This window comes from Rhinoraja longicauda, chromosome 21, assembly GCF_053455715.1.
Source record: "Rhinoraja longicauda isolate Sanriku21f chromosome 21, sRhiLon1.1, whole genome shotgun sequence".
NCBI classification, from domain to species: Eukaryota; Metazoa; Chordata; class Chondrichthyes; order Rajiformes; family Arhynchobatidae; genus Rhinoraja; species Rhinoraja longicauda.
Window position 1 is genome coordinate 34,611,404 of NC_135973.1, and position 26,829 is coordinate 34,638,232.

Below are 26,829 nucleotides of genomic sequence, written 5' to 3' on the forward strand. Positions count from 1 at the left end.
ACAGTCTTTAAAACCCATCCCACTGACATTGCTTCTCATAATTATTGCAGTACTTCACGAGACCTGTGTCAAATTCATTCTGATTACACTGGTGAAGCATCTTGGGCCATGTTGTCATATTAAAGATGCTGAAGGTACTAGTTGTCTTTCTAATTGCTCATGTCTCAACAGTGTCAACTTTAAACTAAAGCCGGTTAATTCATTGCTTCAAACAAAGAGCCCTGGGGAATGGAGAAAATTCTGGGATTTCCCCCCCCCCTAAGATCAAACCATCAATTAGTAATGGGATGCATTTAATAAGACAACTTGATACATTATTTAAAAAATGATCTAATTTGTTATGCGTAACTCTGTCAGGCACATTTGTATAAGGCATTTGATTTGGCAGTTTGCTGGAAGCCAGCATCATTCTTGTGGAGCTAGCATGTGTAACATATTCTCCAAAGGTACTTATGTTTTTTGAGGAGGGGGGAACAATCTGGTGAATTTCATGCCACTGAAAGGCATGGTATATTTAAATAAATGTGAATCATCAAATGATAGTAGATAGGAATTTCTAAACCATGAAATGACACGGTATTATTCAGGCCCCAAAGTTCGCAGATGGAGCAGCAGCGTTGTCCAATTCTATACTGCTATCACTGAGTCCGTCCTCACCTTCTCCATCATGGTCTGGTTTGGCTCGGCCACCAAGCACGACATCCGGAGGCTGCAACGAATCGTTCGCACAGCTGAGAAGGTTGTTGGCTGCAACCTTCCCCCCATTGACGAACTGTACACTGCAAGGGCCAGGAAGTGAGCGGGCAAGATCATCTCTGACCCCTCTCAGCCTGCCCACAAACTATTTGAAGCATTTCCCTCTGGAAGGCGACTCCGGACTGTCAAAGGAGCCACAGCCAGACATAAAAACAGCTTCTTTCCACGAGTGATGGTTCTACTCAATATCCAAAGTCTGTAGTCTCTTTTTTGCTCTGGTTTATTTTCACTAGTTTATTTTGATATAATGGTGTGTCATTATTGTTTTGATGTGGTTATGCTTTATTCTAAATTGTTAACTGTATGTTTGTGTTGTCATTTGTGAGTGGAGCACCAAGGCACATTCCTTGCATATGCATACTTGGCCAATAAACTTATTCATATTCATATTAAGACGATGTATCCTATCAATTCCCACATCTATATACTAAAACTCTCATTTGTTTGTTTGTTTGTTCCTGAACTACTGCCAAAACGGTACACGATAACGCAACAATTTTAGGCCCACCTTACTCACCGTCATCCCTTTGTTGCTAATGGAAGAAGTTTCATTGAAATCGGTGTTATATTTTTAAAGTTATTCACATTTTAAAGTTTCAATCTATCTCCTACGGAGGGGGGGAGGGGAAGGGGAGGGGGAGGGAAGGAGGGGGGAGGGAAGGGAGGAGGGGGGGAGGAGGGGGCTGGAGGGGGAGGGGGAGGGGAGGAGAGGGAGAGGGGGAGGGGGCTGTAGGTGGCTGGAGGAGGAGGGGGAGGGGAGGAGAGGGGGAGGGGAGGGGGGAGGGGGGGGGGGGGGGGAGGAGAGGTTGCTGCACCAATGCAGGAGAGGTTTGGGCCCAATGGGTCCACTTGATCTATTTGTGTTGGGGTCATATGTCTTGTGTTCTTTTTTTTGTGTGACTGCTGGAAATGTAATTTCGTTCGGTACCTCGGTACCGAATGACAAATAAAGCTCTGTATTCTCTGTATTCTCTGTATTCTGTATACCTTAAAAATCTCAAGTCTTACCTTTTCCCATTCTCCTTGATGAAGAGCTGGCATTTCACTGGAAGGAAAGTCCCAGAAGACAAGTTCTTTATACATCATGACACTGATGGAGGCACTGACCATCATATCATAAGCTTCAAAACAAGGTGATTCATCAACTTCTCATCTTTAATAACTCTTACTCGGATACTAAGAGCAGACATGTTAACTAAGTAAAGTGCTATGCTGTCATCATCTGATTTTCTTTACCCCAAGTTCCATCAACATCACCACTATGGCTACGTTTTGTAGCATCTTAACATATAGGTAGTTTAGTTTAGTTTATTATCATCACGTGTGCGAAGGAGGTGATAACTGTTGTTGCGTGCTGACCAGTCAACGAAAAGACTAGACATGATTACAATCAAGCTGTCCACAGTGTACAGATACAGGATAAAGGGCATAACATTCAGTGCAATATAAAGCCCAATTAATGATAAGTTCGAAGGTCTCCAATAAAGTATATGGGAGGTCAGGACCTCATTCCGACCTCTCCTAGGTCAGAAGACTGGGAGAGGGTTGTTATCTAAAACTGGCGAATTCAATGTTCATACCGTTGGGTTGTAAGCTGTCCAATTGGAATATGAGGTGCTAACTTCACCCTGAGCACAATATTTATTTGGACGATCTCTGACATCTCTCCTTCCAGTCAGGACAAGGATAGCAGACAAGGAGGACAAGGATCCTCACCTTTCTCCCCACCACTGCATTCCACACACAACGTTTTCTGACGTTTCTGCAACCTTCAATGTAATCCCACTACTAGTCACATCTTCCCATTCCCACTACTTTCTGCTCTCCGTTGAAACCACGCCCTCTGTAATTCCTTGGTTCACTCATCCATTCCCACCCAAACCACCTCTTCCGCAGATATTTTTCCGCGCAACTGTAGGAAATGCAACACCCTGCACCTCCTCCCTCACATCCATCCAAGGACCCTAGTTGTCCTTCAGGGGAGGCAGAGGTTCACATGCACCCCCTGTAACTTCATCTACTGCACTCAGTGTTCCTGTTGTAGGCTCCTTGACATCAGTGAGGCCAGGTGTAGACCAGGTGACCGTTTCCCTAAACATTTGCGCTGGGTCTGCCAAGGCCTACTGGATCTTCTGGTTGCTAACCAGTTTAACACTCCTTCCCAATTCCATACCCATACTTTAGTTTAGTTTGAAGAAAAAAGCGTGGATGGCCCTTTGGCCCATCGGGTCCGCTCCGGCCTGCGATCCCCGCACATTAACACTATCCTACACATATTAGGGACAATTTTTTTACACATACGCCAAGCCAATTAACCTACATACCTGTACGTCTTTGGAGTGTGGGAGGAAACCGAAGATGTCGGAGAAACCCCACACGGTCACGGGGAGAACGTACAAACTCCGTACAGACAGCACCCGTAGTCAAGATCAAACCCAAGTCCCTGGTGCTGCAAGCGCTGTAAGGCAGCAACTCTACCGCTGCGCCACCGTGCCGCCCTACTTTCTGTCCAGGGTATCGTCCATTGCCAGGGTGAGGAAACAGGCAAACAGGAGGAACAGCACCTCATATTCCACTTGGGTGGCTCACAACCTAAACTATCTCTAAACTAAACCTAACGGTATGAACATCGAATGCGATGATTTTCCCCTCTCTCTTCCCTGTGCCCCACCCTGGTGCGCATCTATTTCTCCCACTATCCCCCCACCCTTCCCTCTTCCCCTCATCCTATTTGAAGGCGATCCCTTCCTCTGGCTTCACTCTGGTTCTCTGGGTGGTTTTATGTGGGGGGTGGGGGAGAATTTTTTTTTCAATCTCTTACCTTGCCGGAGATGCGATTGTTTTCCGAATCGTATCTCCGGTCGCTCTGCGGCCTAACATCATGGAGCTGGAGGCCTTGTTCGAGACTGATTTTGAGCCCCGCAGCTCCAACCGCGGCCTGCGGATTTCAACATCGAGTACCTCACAGTCTCGGGTAGAGACTGATGTCAGGAAGCTCCAAAGTCGCAGCAGGTTCGACCAGCCCCGACCCGGGGTCCGATCGCCCGGCGTGGGAGAGCTGAGATCCCCCCGATGCGGGAGCTTGATCGCCCCGACGTGGAAGGTCCGACCGCTGGCTACGGGAGCCATGATCGCCCTGTCAACAGAAGGCTCGAAGCCCCCGACCGCGGGAGAACAAAGAAGGGAAGAGATTGAACTATTTTTTCGCCTTCCATCACAGTGAGGAATGTGGTGTCACTGTGGTGGATGTTCATGTTAAAATGTGTTTTGTGTGTCTTGTTGCTTTTTATTGTTATGACTGTATGGCAAATCAAATTCCTTGTCTGTTGCAAAATATACTTGCCTAATAAAGTATGATTATGATTATGATGAACTCTATGGAACTCACTACCCCAAACCGTCAGAGACTCCTCCTCACTCACCACATTCAAAACATCACTGAAGTCTCACCTCCCCAGCACTGCCTTCAACCACTGAAGGTCACCTCACCTTCTGTCTCCTTTCTCTGTTCGTTTACTTATTTATCTATTTATTCACTTCTCTATGTTCTAGAAATCCCTGTAAAGCGTCTTTGAGTGTTTGAAAAGCGCTATATAAATGTAATGCATTATTATTATTATTATTATTATGATTTCACTCTAATTCTAATTTTACACCTTTTGTCTCCATTTTACCACAAGTCTTTGTCCACCCATCAGCCGATCAAATTTCCCTCATCTGTATCCACCAATCATTTTCCAGGCTTTGTCTTGCCCTCACATCTTTACGAGCTTTCATCCCTTTACTACAATCAGTGTGAAGAGGGTCCCGACCCGAAACGCCACCTCTCCATATCCTCCAGTGATGCCACCGCACCCGCTGAGTTACTCTAGCACTTTTTTTTTGTAAACCACCATTCAAAATATTTCTAGCCTCAGAATGTCACTTATCATGGGCAGAATGGGAAAATAGTTGATCTTTTAAGCAGAAAATATCACAGATCTGAGTGGATATATACACCAATCAGCCAAAACATTATGACCACCTGCCTAATATGCTGTTGGTCCTCCGTGTGCCGCCAAAACAGCGCCGACCCGCCGAGGCATGGACTCTACAAGACCCCTGAAGGTGTCCTGTGGTATCTGGCACCAAAACATTAGCAGCAGATCCTTCAAGTCCTGTAAGTTGCGAGGTGGAGCCGCCGTGGATCGGACTTGTCGATCCAGCACATCCCACAGATGCTCAATCGGATTGAGGTCTGGAGAATTTGGAGACCAGGGCAACACCATGAACACTTCATCATGTTCCTCAAACCATTCCCGAACAATGTGTGCAGTGTGGCAGGGTGCATTATCCTGCTGAAAGAGGCCACTGCCATCAGGAAATACCATTGCCTTGAAGGGGTGTACCTGGTCTGCAACGATGTTTAGGTAGGTAACACGTGTCAAATTGATGTCCACATGAATGGCCGGACCCAGGGTTTCCCAACAGAACATTGCCCAGAGCATCACACTGCCTCCACCGGCTTGTCGTCTTCCTACAGTCGGTTCGGACCAGACGGAATAGCTTTCGTTGCCCTCGTGCATCGAGGAGCCTTGGGCGCCCAACACCCTGTCGCCGGTTTATGGTTTGTCCCTCCTCGGACCACTGTCGGTAGGTACTCACCACTGCTGACCAGGAGCACCCCACAAGCCTTGCCGTTTCAGAGATGCTCTGACCCAGTCATCTGGCCATAACAATTTGGCCCTTGTCAAAGTCGCTTAGGTCTTTATTCCTGCCCATTTCTCCTGCATTCAACACATCAACTTCAAGAACTGACTGGTCACTTGCTGCCTGATATATCCCACCCCTTGACAGGTGCCATTGTAACAAGATAATCAATGTGATTCACTTCACCTGTCAATGGTCATAATGTTTTCGCTGATCGGTGTATATAGAGGATTATCTGCTCAGCATTATAATTGATTTCAAGGGAGAGAATATGTAGTTTCTGGGAGTTAATGATATTTATTTTTTAATGAATAAGAAAGCAGTGATTTCCAGTATCTTCGTAAATTGAGGTCAAACCTTTTGAATCCCTAGTCATCTAATGACCAAAATATAACATGTCGTGCCATATCAATAAAAAATACCAAACTCTGCAATGAAAATGGATGTGCTACGATGTGTTTAATGGGGTACTAGATCAAGTGGACCCATTGGGCCCAAACCTCTCCTGCATTGGTGCAGCAACCTCTCCTTTAAAATGTGAATAACTTTTAAAATATAACACCGATTTCAATGAAACTTCTTCCATTAGCACCAAAGGGACGACGGTGAGTAAGGTGGGCCTAAAATTGTCACGCTATCATGTACAGTTTTGGCTGTAGTTCAGGAACAAACAAACAAACAAACGAGAGTTTTAGTATTATAGATTATTTAGAAACAAAGTAAATAGATTCAACTGAACAGTGTATTGTCTCAAATTTTCTTATTCTTTGTTGAGCTCCCAGCTGTGAGACACAGTTATCAGATGAATGGTTGGATTTTATGAAGAGAACCGAGAGGTCAATATATTTGACTCAATGCTTAAAGGAACCCCACAGAGCAGGTGTTCAATTCAGCAGCCTTTTTAAAAAAAACTCTTAAGTACATTTTCCCAAATTTGACAGCATTTTTTTCAATATATGGAGATAGTGTAATGGGGAATAAGAAACAGAAACAAAAATTATCAACAAGAGATAGTTCCAAGAAAGCTGGTCACGGTGGTGCAGTGGTAGAGTTGCTGCCTTACAGTGCTTGCAGCGCCAGAGACCCAGGTTCGATCCCAACTACGGGTGCTGTCTGTAAGGAGTTTGTACGTTCTCCCCATGAGCTGTGTGGGTTTTTTTCTGAGATCTTTGGTTTCCTCCCACTCTCCAAAGATGTACAGGTTTCTAGGTTAGTTGGCTTGGCATAAGTGTAAATTATCCCAAGTGTGTGTAGGGTAGTGTTAATGTGCAGGGATCGCTGGTCGGTGCGGACTCAGTGGACCAAAGGGCCTGTTTCCGCGCTGTATCTCTAAATTAAAAAGAGCTCAATTCCCACAGAGGCACAATGAAGACGTAATCTACAGAAGATAAATGACATACAAATACCCAGCACTATCCACCAGCCAGGCGTGAGCCTCCAGTGCCCATGGTCTGCTCGCTCCTGTACCCCAGTTGCTACAGTACGGGAGATGGAAAGTTGCGTGATTTTGAAGTGTCTGTGGTCTAAGAGCTCAGGCACAAATGCTTGTCTGTAAACAGCAGCCACTTGGACTCTGAGTAGCAAGCGGCAGAGGACCCAGTAGTTGAGGGCAGGGTAACAGAGTGAGTGTGCTGTTCACGAAACATGGCAGCAAGTTCAATGTCATTACAACCAGATTGTGAAAGACAACATGAATAGTTTTCACACCTTACCCTTCCTTATCTCTGTGTCTCCCCTCTCCCCTGACTCTCAGTGTGAAGAAGGGTCTCGACCTGAAACGTCACCAGCAGCTCTCCAGAGATGCTGCTTGTCCCGCTGAGTTACTCCAGCTTTTTGTGTCCATCTTGGGTGTAAACCAGCATCTGCAGTTCCTTCCTCCACATGAATGGTTTGTGGTTCAATGCTCCAGCAAATATTCAAGAAAGCTGAAACGAATTTGGTTGAAATCTGTATCGAATTGTTCTTGCCTCTCCAGCAAAGATACCAGAGGAGCAAGATGAACAACTCCGTCGAAATCACCTACACTGAAGTGTAGCACGCAAAGGAGCGTAACGTCCGACATTTTAGTAAGCAAAACCCACCGTTCGCTATGCCTCTCGTAGTGTAATCAGTGTTGTGGGGGAACAGTATGTGTGATGGTACCATAAAAATGCAGAATATATCTCATCTATCAATTCACAGATTTTTGTTATTTTTCTTTTAAAATGTTTTTGCGAGTTTCTGCCTACTAAAATGGTGCCATGACATACTACGTTTTTTAGGGTCGAGTGGTCTATCTTGCTCTGCTCTATTATATTTGCTCTCCAGTTAGTGGATATCATTGAAGCCCAACAACACTAGCGAGAATATTCCTTCGACCAGATTTGAATGCTTTGTGTTTCTCAGCAGGATTTAAATTCAGATATGAATTGTTACGGAACTGTTCCACTTTGGAAGCTTCCTGTCGGGCAGTACAATCAGGTGTGGAATTCCTGCTACAGATCAATCTTCTTTACGTGTAGGAAGGAACTGCAGATGCTGGTTTAAACTGAAGATAGATACAGAAAGCTGGAGTAACTCAGCGGGTCAGGCAGCATCTCTGGAGAGAAGGAATGGGTGACGTTTTTTCGGGTCGAGGCCCTTGTCTTTATGATGGTTCACAGAGTTGGGTGAAGACCGGCTGCTGAAGTCTGCATATTGCTTCAGCGTAGTCTTTGCTACCTGCAACTTCTGCTTACTTAGCTGGGTATTCTGCAAGCATTACCAGCACATTCAATGAAGAGCAAATATTATGCTTGGCCACAGCTAGTGATTACTGGTTGTTGGTCCCTTCTGTAAATAAGGCAATTGCACTGTGCTCAAACTGAAGCAATTATACTATAATCACAGCATATGAATAGCAAGTTTGTTTTCATCTCAGAGGCAAGTGATGAGCCTATAATTCATTTTAAAAAGTCCGACAAACCACATATCATGTGATGAAACTGATTAAAATCAAATATTTTCCTGTGCCCAGCATCAGAATAAGGGGTAGGCCATTTAGGACTGAGATGAGGAAAAACCTTTTCAGCCAGAGAGTTGTGAATCAGTGGAATTCTCTGCCACAGAAGGCAGTAGAGGCCAATTCACTGGATGTATTCAAGAGAGAGTTGGATATAGCTCTTAGGGCTAACGGAATCAAGGGATATGGGGGACTGAGCAGGAACAGGGTACTGATTCTAGATGATCAGTCATGATCATATTGAATGGCAGTGTTGGCTCGAAGGGCCGAATGGCCTACTCCTACACCTATTTTCTGTTTCTATGTTTCTAATTACTTCACGTCATGATGTATCGCTTGGTTCGACATAAGCCTACATTGGGGCAGGTTAAGTCTGAATTTTTAATTGCCATCACAACTGTTTTGTCAATTTCTATCCTTGGGGATGTTCTTTCCAGAAATAAATATGCCATCACCTTTCCCCATTTTTGATCCATAGTCATAGAGTCATAGAGTGATACAGCGTGGAAACAGGTCCTTCAGCCCAACTTGCCCACAACATGTCCCAGCTACACTAGTCCCGCCTGCCTGCATTTGGTCCATATCCCTCCAAACCTGTCCTATCCATTTATTTATTTTTAGATTTAGATACAGCGCGGAAACAGGCCCTTCGGCCCACCAAGTCCGCGCCGCCCAGCGATCCCCACACATTAACACTATCCTACACACACTAGGGACAATTTTTTTTACATTTTACCCAGTCAATTAACCTACAAACCTGTACGTCTTTGGAGTGTGGGAGGAAACCGAAGATCACGGAGAAAACTCACGCAGGTCACGGGGAGAACGTACAAACTCCGTACAGACGGCGCCCGTAGTCAGGATCGAACCTGAGCCTCCGGCGCTGCATTCACTGTAAGGCAGCAACTCTACCGCTGCGCCACCGTGCCGTCCATGTGCCTGTCTAACTATTTCTTAAACGTTGGGATAGTCCCAGCCTCAACTACTCCTCTGGCAGATTATTCCATACACCCACCGCCCTTTGTGTGAAAAAAGTTACCCCTCAGATTCCTATTAAACCTTTTCCCCTTCACCTTGAACCTATGTCCTCTGGTCCTCGTCTAATCCAATCATCTAATTTCTATTGAATGTGACAGAAGAAATTCAGTCAGAAACTAGATAAAACTAATGGTACTGAATTAAAATAAGAAAAGTGCATTGCAGTTTAATGTCCCCAGAATGTCCAATAGAGCTTCACAGCCAATTAACTACCTCTGCTGTCTAATCACTATTATTTTTGGGACAATAAAATAATCAATTTATTTGCAGCAAGATCTCAGAAACAACAATACAGATTATGTCTAGTTAATTAGTTTTAATGTTGTGGATGAGGGAAAATATTGGCCAGAGCATCATGGATTCTGCCTGCCTTAGATTAACATTGGTTCCTATCACAGGCCACTTTGGTTTAATGACTGAAATGTCTCCATTGGTGTCAAGACACCTGAGATATTTGATATTTATAAAAAAATCGAAATCCAGAGGAATCTAAATCAAAAATATTAAATCCTGTAAATATACTAGGCGGTCAACCTCTGAGCAGAGCTGGTGTTTCCGTGTTTTAGTTAAGACTACTTCCATTTGCTTCTATTTGGCTCATATCCTTCCACACTTTTTCTATCCATTTACCTGTCTAAAAGTCTCATAAGCACTGTAATTATAAAACACTGCTCCTCTATAATCCTTCTTGTTTCCAATGACAACTCAAAATGTTCATCTGTCTGTAAAGTCCACAGTTACTTATTTGCAGCATCTCCTGCTTTTGTCCAAATATTTAAGGTTATAGTGTCAATGCCTCCTACATCTAAATTTCAGTTTGTGGTGTTATTGTGTGATCACACTGCCCCGACAGGACTAGAGCTGTAACTCTGCTGATGTATAATGGATGCTGCAGAATGTGCAACTCTAAAGGAGGTAGACAATGATCTGACCTTGGTCTCAGCCTTCATAACGCTCCTTGATGATTCACTCAAAGGATGTACGTCAACGTCACTCACTTCCATTGCTTTAACATTTTCCTCAACCCCGTAATCAACTTCTGCTGTCAAGCATTAAAGTCCAAAGTTGTCATGGATGAGTCAAGCTTTCCTTCAGCTGCACATCAAAGCCATGCTCTGGCATCTACTCAAAAACTGCACTTACTCTTCACTGACTCCATCGTGATCCTGGCCATTGACTCAGACTCAACCCTGCTGTACAAGATCTTGCCACTCTGCTCACCCAAGAGACAAGCTCCTTTTTTGTTGTTTATGTTATCTATTGCATTTACAGAGAATTTCATTGTTCTCTTTCGGTACATATGACAATTAAACATTCTCGACTGAAGCCTGACTCTCCCCATATTCCACTCATCAAAAGGTTTTATTCTTACTTGATCTCTTCATGCTTTTGTATCTTTGACTTGACTTGTAGTGTCCCTTCTGACATTATTATTTCACCCAAAATTTGGCTGTCCATATTCCCTCCATATATAAATACCAGTTGCTGTTTTTATTTTAACATTTAACTTCACAACAGTGTGGAAAAATCATGTGATACTGTCCAGCTTGGCACTCAAGGCTATAGATGTTGACAGCATCCCAACGTTCTGCTGTGAAACAAAAACTTGAAACTATGAGACATTTTTATGACATTCGGATGTTGTACTTTATTTAAAGTGTGATGGTTTTTGGATATTTTGGAAAATGTGGCTGCAACAGTGTTTGACCATGGCTCGATATTGAGATTTATGGGGTTTGATTCGGGGTAAATATTAGCCACACCACTGGAGAGATTTACCCTACTTTTCTTCACGCAGTGCCATTGATAGCAATGGCGGTGTGCTCAGACGCAGCGGCTTTAAGCTCTCCAGCTCAGTGCTATTTAAGTGTGTTTTGTTTGTTTTGTCAACTTGTTAATGTTGAGTTCTGTTGGGCGAATTACATTTACAGCTGTAATTACAGCTACAGCTATAGTCGACCAGATATTTTAATTCAGTACATTAGGTTTAGCTTGTTATGGATAAAGGTTTATCCTTTGTACTGTCTGCTGTGTGTGATTGCATCATCTTGACTGCTTTAATTTTGCTGTACTTTGTGTAGTGACAATAAAGTTTTTTTACATTTACATTTTTACATGAAATCTTGCTCACTCACTCCAGAAAAAAGATGGGTCTCAATTCAAGCAAATCTGACTCCATGCCAACCCCTGAACATCACATTTGTTGAGTCTGAAGAAGGGCCTCGACCCGAAAATGTCATCCATTCCTTCTCTCCTGAGATGCTGCCTGACCCGCTGAGTTACTCCAGCATTTTGGGATACCTTCGATTTGAACCAGCATCTGCAGTTATTTTCCTTCACATTTGTTGGGAGTTTATTCTGAAATCCCTCAATTAGGATTTGAACTGAGAGCTTCTCGATTGGAAGGTAAAAGGGAAGTAGCCACTGGGATACCTACCGCTGAACTACCATAAAAGGAATTCAATTTTTCAAATAGTGAAGGAGAAAGTCTTCTGCCTAAGACAGGGGTGGCCAACCTTGTTCTGCACAGGGGCCAGGACCCATGTCTGTGAGCAGATGGCGGGGCCGCATCTATCGCCATAGTTGATAAATGGAGGTAATAATAATACATACTAACTAAACTTATATTTATATTGATAAGCATTATTATGTCTACTGAACATAGCAGTTAGTTTGAGACACTGGTATTAAAACTACGCTCGCCCCTCTGTCTGTCTGTTTGTCTGTCTCATTGCAGTTACTGTACAAAAACAAGTAAGAGAGAGTCGCTTTCCCCCACAGATAATTGTAGTTTTCCCACGCTCACTGTCTGCGCTTGTTCTAGGATTCTAGATGGTGGAAGTCCTAGATGAAGTCTAGATGATGGAAAAAAAATGGCGGAAGTCTAGATGACTGAAAAAAAACAAAGCCTGCGGGCCGGATGATTTTGGGCTACGGGCCGGATCTGGCCGACCTCTGGCCTAAGATAATTGGATTGAACATGAGGAAAGCAACGGAATAATATGAACCAAAGCAAATGGCAGTGCAACTTTGCTGCGTTACAGTTCAGGGGTGTTTCACTTCCTCTCATATGCATCAAGAAAATCAAAACTACCTCAACTAAAAATGAGCACCACAAGTGGTGATTATTGAACTAAAGGTCTACTTTAGTGTAGTTTAATTTAGTTTATTATTGTCACGAGGACCGGGTACAGTGAAAGGCCTTTTTTTTTGCGTGCCATCCAGTCAGTGAAAAGACTGCACATGATCAAAATTAAGCCAAGAACACGCTACAGTGTTACAGGTTAAACGTTATACAGGATGAAGGGTATAACGTTTAGTGCAAGATAAAGTTCAGTAAAATTCGATTACAGGTAGTTTGAAAGTCTCCAATGAGGTAGATAGGAGCCAGGACCAACCACTCTCTAGCTGGTGAGTGGATGGTTCAGTTCCTTCATAACAGCTGGGCAGAAATTGTCCTCGAATCTGGAGGTATGCATTTTCAAACTTCTCTACCTCTTGCCTGATGGGAGAGCAGGGAAGAGGGAGTGACCGTTATGAGACCGGTCCTTAATTATACTGGTGGCCTTGCCAAGGCAGGGTGAAGTGTAGATGGAGACATTGGAAGGAAGATTGGTTTGCTTGAATATTTCATGAAGATTTGCGAATGTTAAAGCAGGAATATCATTCAATACAGTGCTAGAATGTTGGCTATGTCAATTAAGCAGTAACCTTTCCATGCAATTATCTAAATTTATTCAGTATATTGAACCTGTTCAACTGTAGTGATTTCCCCCCTCTCTTTATTCTGTATATCACCCATTAAAATTCCAGGACTTCCATTCTTTTACACCCCTTGGAATCACTGTACTTTGCAAATGATTTGGTCTAAATGTATTTGTCTATCAAGGTTTATCTGAATTTTATGCGGTTATGTCGGTACCTGCAAATGTAATTACTGGTCTGCAACTATACTTCCATGTGAACACCAATGTCCAGGAATTATGAATACAGAAGTCCTTTAATGCCAGCCTTTCAAAGCGGACTCCTCGTGGGATCCAGTGAGCAGGAATGACTTTGTGGGACTTGCTTCCACTTGCACGTGGGCAATCTGCTCACAGATGTGCCCACAATGGCCAGCTCCCCCCATTGAGCAGAACTAATCCAGCTTTTTCCTAACTATTTGAGTTAATTCAAATATTTTATGTTCATAAGTGGGCTTTTATGCTGTTTTCATTTACACTTTTTGTATTAAAAAAATTATTTTACCCAATCTGAATGATTTCAGAATTTCTTGGTTATTTTGTCAACCAGCTGACTTGGGCACACAACTTAACCAGTTGTTTGACTAACAACATGGCTGCATTTACACCAGTTCCTGATGCCATGCAGGAGATTATTGGAATGGATGAAGATGGCTTCCTACCTCGTTCCCATTAACTGGTTACGAACATACTTCAGGAATCAGCGCAGGCATATACGGTCTGCTGCAGACTCCAATCTTTGGACTAAGCTAACATAATCCTGTGATACTGTTCAAAGATGCTCATTTTAACACTGAAAATAACACTGATAATAACTCAGCAAATTCTGCACTTATTTATTTTAGTAACAAGAGGATTTGAAGTGTGCTATGTCATAGTGTCTTCCACTTGCCCAGGGCACCTAAACACACTTTCAGAAAAATTCAGCAGTTTTGCAGGGAAATTACTTATTTCCTTCAGAAAAATTGATAACCAGTGAAAATTCCTTCCCCTTCTGTTGTGGGGTAGACTGACTCCCCTTCTCCCCCCACCCCCCCCTTCTCCCCAATCTTTGCACATCCCCAATTCTCCTTTTCACTCATCACTTTAATTTCATGTTTCATGTATCCTGTGTTTTATGACTGTTGGCAGATCAATTTCCCTCCTGGGATAAATAAAGTTATATTGTATCACATCGTATCGTAAAAGACCTGTTGGTAGCTAATGTACCAAAGATCCCTGAAGAGCGATGAGATACACATGTGGTGAATTTATTATCTACTGCACATCTCACAAAAACCTGTCACAAAGAAGGATTGTGGAGAAACCTTCTTAAATGTGGTTGCAATCAAAATTCATCTCTTTTTTCCACCGCTGCATGATGATACACAAAGCTGTGATTTGAACCCACAGGTTGGCCAAAGACCAAATCTCAATAGAGGTCTTGATCTGCACTCTTTTCCTTGGACAACAAAGACTATGCTAGTGCGTTGGATGCAGTGGTGATTTTTTTGTTGATGTCACTCCCAACCACTGCACAACCTTCAAACGGAAATATTTCACCTCACCTCTAACAGGCTCCTCAGTGGAATGGAACTAATTAATGTGGAACTATTTATTATTTGCCACCTCCATTTTAGAACAAAAATCACTCTAATCTCAGTCATTATGCTATAATTCACAGATGAGACTTCTGTAACTGCACACTTGGAAGCTAAGGTCTAAGCCATCATTGACTTGTTCACTGAAATATGAAAGTGTAAGAACCTTAAATTGCACATCATTCAGGCAAATGTCCTTTACCAACTGGCTCAATATCACTCCCCAACAATAGAGGTCTATGATGGGATTCTAGAAAACACGGATCACTTTCAACCTTCTGGCTGCCACCTCTAATGAAGGCAAATATTATCAGCAAAATTCACCATCTTCCCCAATGCATTAGATGAGTCCTTGGCTATCTGAGGAAATTAGTGTTTGAAGATCAAGACCTCAAACCCTGTGCTATACTTACAGTCCATTCATAGCAATGATCCCTGTTCTCCTGTGTGCTACAGAAATGCAGCACTTCAACAACCGGCACCTCTAAGGCACTACAAACATCTTCCCTGCAAAATTCTTCGAATCCATTGGCAGGATAACTGAACGTGCTCTCTGAGGCAATGTGATCGGCCAGCTCCAGTGAGCCACCATGCCTGAAACAAGTACTCTCTTCTGAGCTCTGTTACATTTAGATTTCCTGGAGGACGTTCTCAAACCCTCAGAGGGGCATGAAAATCCTTGGCCGCTGACCAAGGTGGAGGAGTAGCATCTTTGAAGACAAAGCTTTTCAACAAGATATTGTAAAGACCACACAAAACTCAATGAAAAAGCACAGAACGATCCATCACATCAAGCACCTATTGCCCCCTTGGTAGAGTTTGCAGATCCTGCAAAGACCTTATCAGCCACATCTGGAGTGAAAACAAGTCATCAGCGACCTCCAAGAAGCAGATTAAGATCATACAAAATCTTACGCTGAGCTATGCTGTCGTTATCTCTGGCTAAGGTCCCCAAGTGCCTGAAGTCGGCTACCATAGTGCCGGTGCCGAAAAAAACAAAAATCGCCAACCTGAACCTACCGTCCGGTTGTCCTAACTCCGCTAATCATGAAGTGCTTTGAAAGGTTGGTCCTCTCACACATCAAATCCAGCATCCCTGCCTCACTGGACTCGCATCAATTTACATACAGGGCAAACAGATCCATAGAGGACGCCATCTCTCTGGCTCTTCACAATGTCCTGACTCACCTGGAGAGACAGGACACGTACGTGAGGATGCTATTCATTGACTATAGATCTGCCTTCAATATGGTCATCCCCACCAAGCTCATCACCAAACTCCACCAGCTAGGCCTCAGCTCGTCGTTATGCGACTGGATCCTGGACTTCCTGCTGGAGCGACCGCAGGCAGTGAGAATGGGCCCGCACCTGTCCTCCACTATCACCCTGAGTACCGGCACACCACAGGGCTGTGTTTTGAGCCCCATGCTCTACTCCCTATTCGCACACGACTGTGTTCCTGCATTCGACACCAACACCATTGTCAAGTTTGCAGACGACACAACGGTGATCAGGCTGATCACCAACGGTGATGAAACACAGTACAGAGCGGAGGTGCAGAACCTGGTGGACTGGTGCTCAGATAACAACCTGTCCCTATCACCTCTAAGACCAAGGAGCTGATCATCAACTTCCGAAGGTCACATAATGGGGAATACGCCCCGATCTTTATCAACGGGGACAGTGTGGAGAGAGTGTTTCTGGGCACTCACATTTCGGAGGACGTCACATGGTCCACTAACACCATGCGCTGGTCAAGAAGGCGCACCAACGACTGTTCCACCTGAGAACACTGAACAAGACTGGTCTGCCCCAACAGCTGCTAACGACCTTCTACCGCTGCACCATAGAGAGCATCCTAACGCATGGCATCTCTATGTGGTATCTCAGCTGCATGGAAGCAGAGAGGGTAGCTCTTCAGCGGGTAGTCTACAGAGCTCAGAGGATTATCGGGACACAGCTACCAGCCTTGGAGAGCACCTACAACACACGATGCCTCAGGAAAGCCACCCGCATTCATAAAGACTCCCCAAACCCCTGCAATAGTCTGTTCGAACTTCTACCATCTGGCAGACACTACAAGGCCTTCTACGCCCGCACCTCCAGACTCAGGAACAGCTTCATCCCCAGGGCCATAGCTGTTCTGAACCGGTCCTGCTGAGGCGGATGGTCATGTCGCATATCGACCCGGCACAGACCTATTTGCACTTTATACTGTTTTTAACTGTTTCTAAATTTGTTTCTCTGGGTTGTCTAAATTTCTGTTGATTAGCTAATTAATTTATTGCATCGTATGGAAGTCGCATTAACAATCTCATTGTACCCCTGTACAATGACAATAAAGATATATCGTATTGTATTGTATTGTATTGTAAGGTGATGTTACGCTAAATGGCAAAAATACTTGTCCCACGAGGAAAGAGAGGTAGTGAGGCAGGGATGATTAAGGAATACATTCTAGAGACAATTGCCTTGGTATTGGAAGGCACAAGTGCTAATGTGCAATTATTAATACCAGGCGCAAAGCTGAGCCACCAGGATGAACGTGAGACTGCCAGCGACTCCTCTTCAGGCAAGGGTGAACTGCAGGGAGACTCGCCTGAGATGGCCACCCCTTCTCCTCCGAAGACCAAGACTGAGCTGACGGAACAACCCTGAGATCGCTAGTCCTCCCGTACATGCGCCCGAATGGTGAAGCTCAGCGCCCCATACGGTCCTGGACTTTCTTACCACTGTAAATAAAATGTATACACCCTACTGCGAGTGTCAGTGTGGTCACTGCCGAAGCTGGTGTCATTCCCAATGCTACAGAGGCCAGACTGTACCAGATAGTTGCCAGGGAGATGTATGAAGAAGCTGGGTAGGGAATCCCAATTTATTTCGAGGATCAAAGAAAATGGCTTTGGTTGCCTCAAAGTACAAAAGAAAATCTTTGAAATTCCATCACCCCTTAGTGTGCTGTTTATGTCTCTTCAGATGAAGGTTTCCTATCTGTTCAACTTTATAGTGTGAAACAGACCATTTGATTTTTAGTACTTGATTATCTAGAAATTGAAAAATGCAGATGCTAGAAATAGGAAATAAAAGCAGAAAATGCTAGAAATACTCAACAGGTAAGGCAGCATCTGTAAAGATCAGAGAACTGTTCTGACAAAGTTCCTTTGGCCTTTGCCACATTAATGTAGGGTTTCTTTCCACAGATGCTGCCAACCCTGCTAAATGTTACAAGCATTTTCTGCTTTGATTAGAGCATGTGTGCTGTGCAATGAACCACCACCACAATGCATTTATTAAACATTTGTGAAGGAACACTTTAAATTCATTCTCTTCAATTTTTTTTAATACAGAGTAGTCACGACAATAAAAAAAGATTTACAATTACTTAATTAACAATGAAACAGCACCAGCAAGTTATATGATGGCACACCTCAATGGGACGACTCATCCTCCCACACATCCTCTATCAATTCGATGGCTGCCGTGTCCTTGGCAATAGCGTGCCCTTACAATGTGAATTCATCCAAATTCATATTGCACCAAATAGTCCCAGATCTCGACCAGTGCTGAGCAAATATGAGTGCAATTATTTAATTATTGACATTGGTCTTTATTTTCATTAGTGGAAATCGTAAAATGTGGAGAATCAATAAAGACTCCGTGCAGATTTCAAGGACTGGTCAATGTAACAAAGGGAATTATTCTAATGGTGCAGCCAACATATTGAATTTTACGGCAGAAATAAAACTCCAATGCACAACAAAACAGCAAAACGTCTAACTTGCCAGTCTGAGCCACTGAACATTACTTGAATGTTAAATGCCAAATGCTCCAGTGATCATTATTTTGCAAAAGATGATAATGAATCTTGCAGGATACTCTTTTCTGCCTTATGTTTTAAACAGTGCTCAGTTTTTAATACCATAATAAAGGTGATTAGGAATTTATTATTAATACTGGTTTGAGGCATATAAATGGCAGTAGCCAACTACTCAGATGATATTTATTGCTTTGGAATCAAATTGCATAATACATCCTGAAAATTAGGACCTCGAAAGCTACAGTCACTAAAGGTAAATGCCTTAAATCCGTTGTAGATAAGAACGTAATAAATGAGACAATGCAATAAGCCTCTGCAGGCGAGGATTACAGAAGTCAACTAGTTTGTCTTGCAGATGAATACAGCATAACTCCTGTACTACTTTAATTGCTGTTGTTTTAAACAAGCAATGATGAGAGTGATGTGAATAATTATCAGATGGAACAATGGGATACACTTTCTATGAATTAAATATATAAATCATGCTAGAACTAAGCAGCAGGACTGAAAATAAACCAACATGTTTCTCCTACATGCTCCCCAAATGTATTTTTAATTAATATTTTTAATAAATAACTATTCCATACTTACATGCAAAATGGCAGCAGCTTTATAAGGGTTTCTTTCCTAGGACTGGATGTAAATTCTGGGAGGATCTGAATAATTTTGTTCATTATGTTCCTCAGGTACTCTTGGAGCTGTTTACGGCGTTCCTCCACAAACTTTGCATCCTTAAAAGCACAGGAAAATGCAAATGACGTAATTGCAAAGCTGTCCTTTTCTTAACAAAGTAATACCACAAGACTGTTATTAAGCTTTTGCAGCCAATGATCGTCTGTAGCCAATGCACCTCAGCAGCACCGACCAACAACCATTATATATTTTGTTTTACAGTCATGATTATCCTAGGATCTGGAAAATTATATAGATTGCCCCTTGATTTTTCTCAAAAAATAACACAGGACACGGTGGCGCAGCGGTAGAGTTGCTGCCTTGCAGCGCTGGAGACCCGGGTTCGATCCCGACTACGGGTGCTGTCTGTACAGGGTTTGTACGTTCTCCCCGTGGGTTTTCTCCGAAATCTTCAGTTTCCTCCCACACTCCAAAGATGTACAGGGTGTATGGGCTGTAATGGGCTTGGTGTGGGTGTAATATTGTCCCTAGTGTGTCTCGGATGGTGTTCGTGCGCGGGGATCACTGGTCGGTGCAGACTCGGTGGACCTAAGGGCCTGTTTCCACACTGTATCTCTAAACTAAACGAAGGAATACCTATATGTTTGTGGAATAAATGTAAAAGTTATCTGATGTAAGACTTAAATAGTGGTACCTGTGAATAAAGAAAGGTGTAGGAGGAATTGCAGATGCTGATTTAAACTGAAGAGAGACACAAAAAGCGAGACTAACTCAGCGGGACAGGCAGCATCTCTGGAGAAAAGGAATAGGTAACGTTTTGGGTCGAGACCCTTCTTCAGACTGACAGTCAGGGAGGGGAAAGGGAAACGAGAGATACAGACAGTGATGTACAGAGATATAGAACAAATGAATGAAACATGTGCAAAAAAGTAACGGTGATAAAGGAAACAGACCATTGTTAGCTGTGTGCTAGGTGAGAACGAGTACAGACAATGAAATAATAAAGAAAGGTACTGCTTTCCAATGTAATGGATATTTTGGATTCAAGCCTAGTAACTACTGAGCTCCACATAAAAAGTGACTATAGAGAGTTCCAGGATTCTCACTCGCTGTTAAAACAATAAATGAATGTTAATGGCAGAGAGACATTTTTTCTGTATTTAAATATATATTGAAAACTATCTTCTCCTTTTTTGATTTAATGCAATTAAAGTTTTCATAATAAAATGCAAGATTTTAAATTAAGCAACTTTGAACAAAGAAAGATGCCAAAACAACCACATTTATATCCTCCATAATTTAGAGCACACACTTCACATGTACAAGTGTGCATTCTAATGCATATTTACTGGTGGCATAAGATCATCTCACATCCTTAAATAAAATAGCAGTTGGACTATTGTTTGCAAGTCTGATCATCGTAATTTAGGAAAAAAGACAAAGAATCCAGACGGGGTGCAGATATGATTTATAAGAATGGATCCAGAGTTTGAAAGATTTCAGCTGCAAGCTTAGATTGGGGATAACACTTAAGACAACACATGAAAACATGATACTTTAGTGACCACACCTGAGGGTGGTGAGTACATGTGAAATCCACTACCAGAGAGAGTGGTAGCAGCAGATTTGCTGACAGCATTTAAGAAATGTCTAGACAAGCACTTTAACCACCTAGGTACTAAACGCTACAGCCAAGTGCTGGAAGATTGGATTTCAATGTTTTGGTGCCCACTGGACATGGTGGACCAAATGGCCTGTTTGCAAGTTCTAGGATTATGAATGTCTATGCCTAACTTTGCTCCCTGGGCTGTGGGAAAGGACCCACTGGATGGTTCTGCAGCGTCACCTCAGATGCAGTGAGACAAATGACCTCCTTCTGCGTAACAACAGCTCTGTGATTGTAAAAAGCACCTGTCGGAAGAATCGCATTTTAGCACTCTTGTCATTTCTGCTGCCATTTAAATCGCAACTAACAAACCAAAATACATTAAATTGCTATTTTTCTTGCTGTTCCTGCCTAAGGTCTGTAAAATCAACCACTTACAATTTTAGCAACTATTTCGAAGAGTCACAAATCTATTAGTTTGCCCATGTCAACATATCAACCTGTTTGTTTTTGTTCAGGTAAACAGTTAAATCAAATGGATTGTATAAGCAGATGACACATAGATTTGTGCTAATCCTAGGTTAAACAAACTCGAGAAATGTTGTGTGGTTGTACATGCTGCGTTTATTCTTTTGTTTATTCTTTAAAGCTAGATTTCCGAAGTTATGGGTTGGACTTCAGGAGCAACAAGTTTACATCTCTGAGAAGTCATCCTGTTGAAAGGTTTTCTATTTAAGCAATTACGAAATCGGCTGAAAGTTGAGGTGTCTGACAACATGTGTCGGAAAGAACTCAGATGCTGGTTTAAATCGTTTAAATAACTCCTTCTCTCCAGAGATGCTGCCTGTCCCACTGAGTTACTCCAGCATTTTGTGTCTGACAACATGGCAGTTAATATTCTTATAGGGCATAATTTCTCAGGACTGGGTTTACAATGAATTTTAATAATTATGTTATTTCCGTACAGAGTACAGTACATGCCATATTCATGGAGAAATGTTACTGTAAACACTGTGCTTGGCTAGGCGAGAGCTTATTTTAGAGACACAGAAGTTTATAGCGCACAAGGAAGACATTTGACTGCACATCCACAGTAGATCTTGAAGGAAGCTTTGCCTGTGGCAATGTATCATCAATCTCTGCTTCAAATATTTATCTACTGCTCCATTAAAAGGTGAAAGAGTTTCACGGTCTTAATTGCTTCCCGTGGGCTTGCTTTCCATTTCAAATAACGCTGTATAAAGAATTTGAATCCAGCTTTCTTAAGGGGGGAAATTGAATTGATGACCGATTGTCACTAACCTACCATTTTCTATTCAGAGAACATTACCTTTCTTAACTCATCAAAACATTTCATAATTTGACATCATTTCTATTAAATATTTTAGCCTAGTCTATGCCAATGGAAGTAGTTACAGAAAATAAAGTCTCTTTCTGAAACATTTTTTCAACACAATCATCTCTTCTATGTACATGCTCTATGACTTTCCATCTAAAACTGTTCACACTACTTTAGGGATTAGTTTAGCTAGGCATCATGTTCAGCACAAACATTGTGGGCTGAACGACTCATTCATGTGCAGTACTGTTCTATGTTGAAGGGTCTCGACCCGAAACGTCACCCATTCCTTCTCTCCAGAGATGATGCCTGTCACGCCGAGTTACGCCAGCATTTTGTGTCTATCTTCGGTGTAAACCAGCGTCCGCAGTTCCTTGCTACACTGTTCTATGTTCTATGTTTTAATCCTCTGTCTGTTGTCCAACCAGAAACGGTGCTTATAAAGTCCCATGAAGCATCTTAATTTTTGTGACTGACCATTGATGATGAGGGTGAGATAAAATACCAAAGACAAGAACCAAGATCTAATTTACATCACCATCAGAATTTTCCAAACTCTTTTCCAACATCATGCCCGAAACTAAGCATCGCTGGAACAACTGAACCAGAGTGAATAATTTTATTTCCAGCAGATAACTTTGGTGACAAATTACATCCATTTTTTGTTGAGGAATTAAACTTATTAAGCTGCATGACTTCCACAAATCATCTTATCCAAAAGATGAATGATATTATTTTGAACTTAATTTGAATCCATTTTGTAAAGTTGCTGCCTGGCTTGTGTGGGTCTATTTTATATTTGTGTAACTCAAAACATTTAACAGCCAGTTATTAACCAATGCTAAAAAATATAATTTCAGTAGAAATTCCAGTAATTGATGTTTTCAGTGTGAAAACTGATAATCTCAAGCAGAAATAACCCATGTTTCTGGATTGTAAATGTCAGATAGATATAATTTCAATGTGAATGGCTGGTTACACAGCAGATTCCATCACATTTGAGACTTAAGTGAAGTATTAATCTACAAAGGTGAAAAGACACAGAATTCATAATTAGTATTTTGAGCGGCTCAGAGAATAATTTATATGCACTGCATTTCATAATATTTCAGATGCTCAATTTCTATTTTAATTGCAATATATAAAAAATAATGCTTCATTGAATCGTGTTCTAAGCCCTATTACCTTACAGATACAAGATTGTGATTTAAAGCTGGAGATAGTTCAGCAAATGGCACATGCTCATTATCAAACCAATGCCAAAATCCATCAGGAAAATGCATATCATTGAGACATTATTGTAAAATCTTGAACTTTCTATTTAACAGCATTAATTAAGCAAACAAATGAGTTAAAACAAATTGGAAGTGAAGAATTCTTATTATTTCCAAGGAATAGAAAGACAATATGAAAATGAACCATCCAACTGCAAGATCAGTTTTTATTGCACTATAAACCAAATTACAATGCTGGCCATGGCTCCAGATCCATCAGAACCAATGATTCATTTACAAAATGACTTTGTAAATGTATTCTTGCAAAAGCTTTCAAAATATATGTTGTGCTCTCAATGTAGCATAGATAAATTTCAACATGCTCCAAAGTGCTGCAATTAGTACAATGACAATTAGGCAGCAATGACTCTTCTCTTAATGTTCTGTAAATGATGATGATGATATTTGATGATGATGATATTTATTATAAGAAGATAACTGCAGATACTGGTACAAATCGAAGGTTTTTATTCACAAAAGGGTGACGTTTCGGGTCGAGACCCTTCTTCAGACTGAGTCTGAAGAAGGGTCTCGACCCGAAACGTCACCCATTCCTTCTCTCCCGAGATGCTGCCTGACCTGCTGAGTTACTCCAGCATTTGACAATATTTATTTCCAACAGTCATGACTACTGGGAAATTTTAACACTGAAGTGATGCTTTTGCATCGAAGACAGACACAAAATGCTGGAGTACCTCAGCGGGTCAGGCAGTATCTCTGGATAGAAGGAATGGGTGACGTTTCGGGTCGAGACCCTTCTTCAGACTGAGAGTCAGGGGAGAAGGAGGCACAGAGATGAAGAAGTGTAAGGTGTGAAAAGGAGACATCAAAGGGCATGAGATCAAGGAAAATGTCGAATAGATCATTGTTAGCTTGGTGAAAGTGACAACAAAGCATACAGAGATAAAATGTAATTGGGGGACAGTCAGACTGGTCGGAGAACTAGAAAGGGGGAGGGATGGAGAGAGAAGGAAAGCAAGGATTACTTGAAGATAAAGAAGTCAATATTCATACTGCTGGGGTGTAAGCTGCCCAAGCAAAATCAATCTGCGCTAGGCCTCACTCTGACGTTGAGGAGGCCCGGGACAAAAAGGTCAGTATGGGAATGGGAGGGGGAGTTAAAGTGCTCAGCAACCAGGAGATCAGGTAGGTTTAAGCAGACTTTAGACTTTAGGATCAGGCTAAAAACAACAAAATTGTTTTGATTTACATCCATGACGATTAGGTAAAACATTTTGAGGACTGGGGTACAAACGTTCTTAATTAGGGGTCATTTTCCCTCAATACTAACTGGTTAGGAATTATTTTTTTAACGTTTCAAGAAAGTTATTTAATTTAAGTGATGCAAACACCCTAGTGGGTGTAGGATAGTGTTAATGTGCGGGGATCGCTGGGCGGCACGGACTTGGTGGGCCGAAAAGGCCTGTTTCCGGCTGTATATATATGATATGATATGATATCAATAATTAAAATTATTCAATGAGTACAAGTGCAAAGAGTCAAGAGACAAGATTTGCACTAAACGTTATTCCCTTATCATGTACACTATGAATGGCTCGATTGTAATCATGTATTGTCTTCCATGGGCTGGTTAGCATGCAACAAAAGTTTTTCACTGTACCTTGGTGCACGCGACAATAAACTAAACTGAAAATAATTAAAATCTTACGTTCCCTTTCGCCATTTTATCTGCAGCACTAGAATTCCTATTAAATTCAAAGAATTGCAAGTAGACCTTTATATCATGCTCTAGGTCTGACCAGGCAAATCGTGCAATTAGGATTTCCCAGCCTAGTGCTTGGGAATTGTGGCAAGACTGTGCCACAGTGTTGGACTTCATGGGGGATCCAGGAATGGAGTTCCAAAATGATGCAGCCTCTCAAATCTGGCAAAAAATGTCCCAAACTCTCGGATATGTACGTCGAGAACTTCAGTTTTATTGGCTGAATACCAGTGGTCCTGTTTGGAGCACCCAATCTCAACCAGCACAACCTGACCTATCACGTTTATTCCCTTCCGAAGGTGTGTACTTGGATTCGGGTTGCAAATTAATTTTGTTTATTCTTTTCTTTACCTTCAGCACGACACATTAAGCACTTGAAATGGAGGGAACATTGCCCACTCTTATCTGCTGGTGAGCAGAAATGTCCTCTTAGCTGGGCTCATATTTAACTTAAAAATAACAAATATTCAATGCACCTCTCCTATTGTTTAGTTTATTTTAGCTTAGAGATACAGCGCGAAAACAGGCCCTTCGGCCCACCGGGTCCGGGCCGAACAACGATGCCCACACATTAACACTATCCTACACGCACTAGGGCCAATTTACATTTATTATACCAAGCTAATTAACCTACAAATCTGTACATCTTTGGAGTGTGGGAGGAAACCAAAGATCTTGGTTAAAATGCTCAAGGGAGAACGTACAAACTCTGTACAGACAGCACCCGTCGTTGGGATCCAACCCGGGTCGCCGGCGCTGTAAGAGCGGTTAGTTAGCAACTCTGCCACTGCCCAACCATGCTGCCCTTTGATGCAAGAACAATACAGTATCCAGTTGTGGTTGTTTACATGTTTTTCAACACTAAATTGTATTTATTATCTACTGTAAGACTGATGAAGGACCTGGGGATCAGCGGACAAGCCCTACGCCAGGCTATCAATGAAACATCAGGGGTGGCAGAGCAGAGTAGCCAGTGGCTCTGACTGAAGAGGAAAGACCCCATCTGGTCTCCCAAATAAGCCGGCTAGGCAGATGCAGAGGGGGGTGGTTCTGGGGCACCAGAATGCATTGCTGAGCCTACTGGAGACGTCGTTGGTCCAATCAGCGAAACGTCGATGAAAGTAGGTGCCCACTTGATAACCCCAATGACATGTCTGCCCAGCCTTTCTCAACATCGGAGGAGCATAGGAGAGTGCTTTAGCCTCCCATCACCACCGGGAGCAAGTTGACATTTGGCACTTTGGATTTCTTGGATTTGGAAACAGTATGGCAACAGTGTCTTTGCATAAAATTCAAGGATTATCTAAATTAATATAAAGGTTTTCAGCATATGTGATGGACCCTGGAAGTAAAGAAGTAACAATAATCAGTTTGATCCGGTAAAACATCTTGGGCTTACATACAAAATTCCGAATTTATTAACTGAATTTAAATTGAAAGAAATTTAAAACAAAAGCAAAGAAAAGCCATGGATGCTGGAAACCAACATTTTCTCATTTCAAACAGTCACGGCTTCATTAAGATCGAGACTGCTTCTATTATGAAAGTGGACTGAAGTGTTTAATATATTCATCATGCTGCATGTGTTATTCGTTTGCAGTTATTATTACCACAAACAACAGACTAAGTCATGCCGTCCATCAAGTCTGTG

At 42.3% G+C, this 26,829-nt stretch overlaps 1 protein-coding gene across 2 annotated transcripts in view; it reads right to left on the bottom strand.

Annotated features, from left to right (window-relative positions):
- Positions 1-26,829, bottom strand: part of snx29 (sorting nexin 29) — a 556,462-nt gene that overhangs the window by 36,965 nt on the left and 492,668 nt on the right. For both annotated transcript variants that reach the window (XM_078418306.1, XM_078418305.1), the window contains one exon: positions 19,195-19,334. In XM_078418306.1, coding sequence (XP_078274432.1) covers positions 19,195-19,334 — 140 coding nt within the window. The remainder of the gene's footprint in view (positions 1-19,194; positions 19,335-26,829) is intronic.